Source organism: Notolepis coatsorum (genome assembly GCF_963971535.1).
Source record: "Notolepis coatsorum genome assembly, chromosome: 2".
Taxonomy (NCBI): domain Eukaryota; kingdom Metazoa; phylum Chordata; class Actinopteri; order Aulopiformes; family Paralepididae; genus Notolepis; species Notolepis coatsorum.
In genome coordinates this window covers 190,915,224-190,920,133 of record NC_140166.1, presented here as the reverse complement: position 1 = coordinate 190,920,133, position 4,910 = coordinate 190,915,224, and the positions used below count along the sequence as shown (strand labels likewise).

Below are 4,910 nucleotides of genomic sequence, written 5' to 3'. Positions count from 1 at the left end.
ATATTCCACCAAAAACAATAGTTTAGGGCACAAGCATCAGCTGTTGCTATGTCCCAACCACCTTCTCCCCACTTTAGAAAATGCACAAAGAAATACATAATTCACAGTTACCATTTTGGTTTCATAAATTAATACAGTCACACATGTGCTACACCGGTCTATAGCTAGAACATTGTAAAATGTATTCTTGAATCCTGTTATTATTTTCAATGGTTGGCTACGAGAAAGAACAGGCAACTTAAATGATGTGATCAGAATTCCACCAACATACTTTTTTTTCTTCTCCTCTGTAATGCCCCGCCCTCCCTACCCACTTAGATCCCGACTTCCCCCTCGTCCCGTGTCGTCTTTTTGTTTCGTCTTTTTCTAATTTCACACAGAAGTGAGGCACACACAGAGTATAGTTCATACATATACAAAAGAAAACGTAATTAACGTTGGGAGGGCAGAGGGGGTAAACTGTCCGTTTTAAAACGTGGTATCCGAGTAGACGGGAAGTGCATGTAGTCTGGAGTCCTCAGAGGACGTTTCCATTTCAGATCAGGGGTAATTTGTCACCATGTAAGCACTGCAGTCAAGACCTCCTCCGCTAGAAAGTTTTGTAATTGTGTAGCTTTTGCAGCCCGTCGGTGGCAGGAAGGAGCCAAGAGTAGGTGGAGGGGGAATGGGGCGCAAGTCTTTTTTTTTTTGGACAACAAGGATCGACAAGCATGGCAACACAATGGAGAAAAGGGAGAAAGACAATATTTGAGGAACAACACCGAATTTTGAATAGTAATCCATTCACTCAAACAAGCTTTACCCCTAAAAACTACGACTCCCGTGGCTGCTGCAACTACAGTCTTGTATTATCAATCAATGGAAAAACAATTTGTTCAGCTTAAATCTGACACCGACACTGCAAGGGCAACATTTTAAGGCACGGAAGCCTTGACATAATAGAGACTCCACCAGCTAAAAGCACAAAACAAGAGATGCCCAGGGTCCTCAGTGTCCTCAGCGACAAAATGGCCCCTTGATGACAACAAGTCCCGACAACGATAACACAGAAAGTTTAAACCCCCCCCCCCCCATTGTCCCCCAAGTGTCTCATTTTTAGTGAAAGGTAAGGCCACTTAAAAAAAGGATGAGGTTCACCGAAAAAAGGTAATCTCTCACTGCAATCTCTGGGAGTGCAATCTTGGTAGGGTGGTCAGTCAAATCGGACAGACAGTCAAGACTAGATGTTTTCTCCAGATTATGTTGGGTTAGGTTGAACGGTACTGTGTATCCGCTGGTCCATTCATTCCCTGCTTGTATACGTCCACATGTGCCTGGCTCGGTTGTTACAGTATTCTAGGCTGAAAAGGAGAGGGAGGTGGCTTTAGTTGGATGTCTAGGTCCTTGAGAATCTCTGGGATTAAGCACCAGCATTTCAGATGTAGTCAGTAGCTCTTTTTCTCGTCATCATCATCATCACATCATCCTCATCATCTTTATCATCATTGTCATCACGGAGCAGGAATGTTCAGTGCTGTGAGCAAGATACGAGTCCAGTCTTACTTCATCTGTTTTGGTTTGCGTCGTTTTAATACTTTTTTAGCAGGACACTGCTGTTCTAACGATGAAAAATAAAAACATACAAAACCTAACCAACAAAAGCAGCGTTATTTTTTTTTATTATTATTTTCTTCACAAATGTCATGCATGTTGTTAACCTCCATCCCACCAGCACAGAGTTTCTCGTAGGTCTTTTTTTCTTCTTCTTTTTCTTCCAACAATAAAAAAAGAGCGGTATAATTCACACTTTTGCATGCAAAGAAAAAGTCCCTTTACCCTCCCACTTTTTCAAAGTCCCCTATGTGTAGCAGCAAAACTGTGATACTGTAGGCCTAACCTGATATGTAGGCGGGTCTACTGGTGGAGGCACTAGATAATGACATTGGATACAAATCCCACTGCTCTCTCTTTTGCCAATAATAATAAGTTAGCTGACATTATCAGGGCTTGTGGAAAAGGTAATAGAGTCAAGTGGGACTTAAACTGGAAACCATCTTTGTGAGATGGGACGCTTTTACAGTATTTAAAAACAGCAACCAAATGTTTTTTTTTTTTTTTTTTACTGCACTTTATATTGGGTTTAACAATGTAACAATGGATAAATTAGAGAAAATAGTTTTGACAAAAAAAAAAACTACCTGTACTGTCAACACATGGGACACTTCTAAATCAATTTGCACTCAAGTGACACATACACACACACACACACACACACACACACACACACACACACACACACACACACATACACCCTCATAAACCCTTTGCCAATCGTCACATTAATGTACACAAACTCTAATACAAACCCTCAACAAGTCCATTCAGTAAGACACACGTTGGGCTTGATGGGAATTACTCCTTATCATTATGTTGTGGCAGAATGATCCTAATATGAGTGAGCTAATGAATGATTGAATGGATATACGTATTTTTCAGTAGTAGTCAATGACTTGACCATAGCCAGAGGGCTGCCGTTTTTTGAAAACAGCAGGTAGGAAGAGAAATAAAAATAGATTTTTTTTTCATATACATTTTAAAGATTTTAAAATCCTCTAAAGCACTTTCTGTTAATATTAATTCACTTTGTTTATTCATTCGTCATTCCTATCGATACCCTATGTCACTGAGGTTGACTTCCATATTAATTTTTTTTTATTCCGCCTATATGAGGACCCTCCCCCTTTCTTGCACACTTTGACCAGCTGTTTCAAAATCACATGAGAATGTGCAAATCAACAACTATTTTGAACTGTTATATGAAAACCTGAATGCTTTGTGAACAATGCTACATATTTTGTTTAAAAAATTATATTAATAATAATAATAATAAAATAATAATAATAATAATACGTTTCAAAATGGGAAATAAAAATATCACCCCCATAACAGGTAAAAACAGGACTCTGGTTGGTGGGTTTGAGACCAATTAGAATGCCCATTGGAGTAGTCCATAGATTGGCAGTTTGATGAGTGTCTGCCAATCATATGATTAGGAAACAATGAGGTCCCAAAAAGGGTCTCTGATTTTCCTATGCTGTTCACTTGTCCTTGTGTGGATTTCTCCATAGCTGTCCAGAGTTCTACTTAAGAAACAAAACAAATCACCATTAAAAAAGAAAAAAAAAACATACCATCACCACCACCCAACTATACTGCTATATGTATGTTCAGTGTGTCCTCGTATGGAGCAGTACAACATTTGCAGTCTTTGTAAAGCACACCATGAGTCACATACTGCCGCATCCAGTCATCTCCTTTCCATGTCCGGGCATCAAAAGACAAAGTTCTGTTTGTTTTTGAGTTTGAGTTTTTTTCACAAGGTCGGCTGTGAAAGACAGAAGGATGAAAGTCACTGGGGAGCCTTTTCACACGACGGTTGACCGTCACTACATCCATTTCCAAGATGTCCCCTTTGCACAGACGTCTCCGAATCTATCGTCTCAACTCCTGCAAATCCATCTTCTTACAACAACAACAACAACAACAACACCAACAACAACAAAGAAAAAAAGAGAAAAAAAAAACGCGAAATCCAATCCCACAATGCTTTGTGCCGTTCTGCATCTAGCCCTGCCAGGCTCAGGCCATGACGAACTCGGACTTCATGTCGGCGTTGACGTCGGGCTTCCACACCGAGTCGTCAAAGTCCAGATCCAGGGAGCCCTCGCTGGACAGGCTGCTGTTGCTGCTGCTGCGCCCCGCCTTGCGGTTGGGCCACTGGTAGGGGCCTCGCTGCTCCCTCCTGGCCTTCCTGCGGAGACGCTTCTGCTGCATTAGCAGCTGCAGGCGCTCCACCTTGCAGCGTGTCGCGCGGTTCTCCGTCTGACGCAAGCGGTCACCTGCAGAGAGGACAGGAAGGAGCGAAAGAGGTGTTAGTCAGAGGTTGAGTCTAGTTTCTTCATTACGGTTGATACATTCCTCATTTGCATGAGGTCATATTTACAGTAAATAATATAATAGCATTTGGGAGTGGAACATTGAGGTGAGTGTGTGTGTGTGTGTGTGTGTGTGTGTGTGTGTGTGTGTGTGTGTGTGTGTGTGTGTGTGTGTGTGTGTGTGTGTGTGTGTGTGTGTGTGTGCGTGCGTGCGTGTGTGTGTGTGTGCCTGTGTGCATGTTCAATGTTATTTAAGGAATGGCATCAGATAAATACACACACACACACACACACACACACACACACACACGTAACTGCAGCTGACATGCCAAAGGCCTGGATGTGATACTAAGTACATTCCTAGCTGTTGATGTGCCTATAGCAGAGAAGCAGGTCTCCAGGGAGGAGGCCCCTCCATGGCACAGTGTGAACGCCTGGCCGCACCGGCCGAGTCCAGCCTGATTCCATTTCTATGTTATATTCAGGAGCTTGGAAGGGAGGGAGAGCAACCACAATCTATTAGCTAGCTCCATTAGTATCTGTCTGAGAATTAAATAATTAAATAATGGCCTGGAATGTCAATAACCCAAAGCACAGCAACCCCCCCCCCCCCCCCCATCTCTGACTCTCCTGCACACCAGACACACACAGGGATACACATACACAAACACAACACACACATACACACTCGAGCATACACACAAGAACATCTTGTATTCACACAAAAACATTAAGAATGTGTGCAGAAGTGTACACATGCATATACACATTCTCTCTCACACACACACACACACACACACACACACACACACACACACACACACACACACACACACACAGTAACGCACACTCAGACACACACACACACACACACGCAGTAACACACACAGCGGCAGCAGCAGCCGCAGTAGCTTTTAACATGGATCGATGGCAAATTAAAAAGACCTATTGATTAAACCTTAGCTCTAGTGCAGCCATCCATCTCAGGCCCAGGAC

The 4,910-nt window shown here is 42.6% G+C and overlaps 1 protein-coding gene across 1 annotated transcript in view; it reads right to left on the bottom strand.

The window, feature by feature from the left end:
- Nucleotides 1-326: 326 nt before the first annotated feature.
- midn (midnolin) overlaps nucleotides 327-4,910 on the bottom strand; it is an 18,174-nt gene continuing 13,590 nt past the window's right edge. Inside the window, exons 6-7 of the mRNA XM_084308433.1 lie at nucleotides 4,541-4,544; nucleotides 327-3,878 (exon numbers count right to left, since the gene is read on the bottom strand). Coding sequence (XP_084164559.1) covers nucleotides 3,619-3,878; nucleotides 4,541-4,544 — 264 coding nt within the window. The 3' untranslated portion in view covers nucleotides 327-3,618. The remainder of the gene's footprint in view (nucleotides 3,879-4,540; nucleotides 4,545-4,910) is intronic.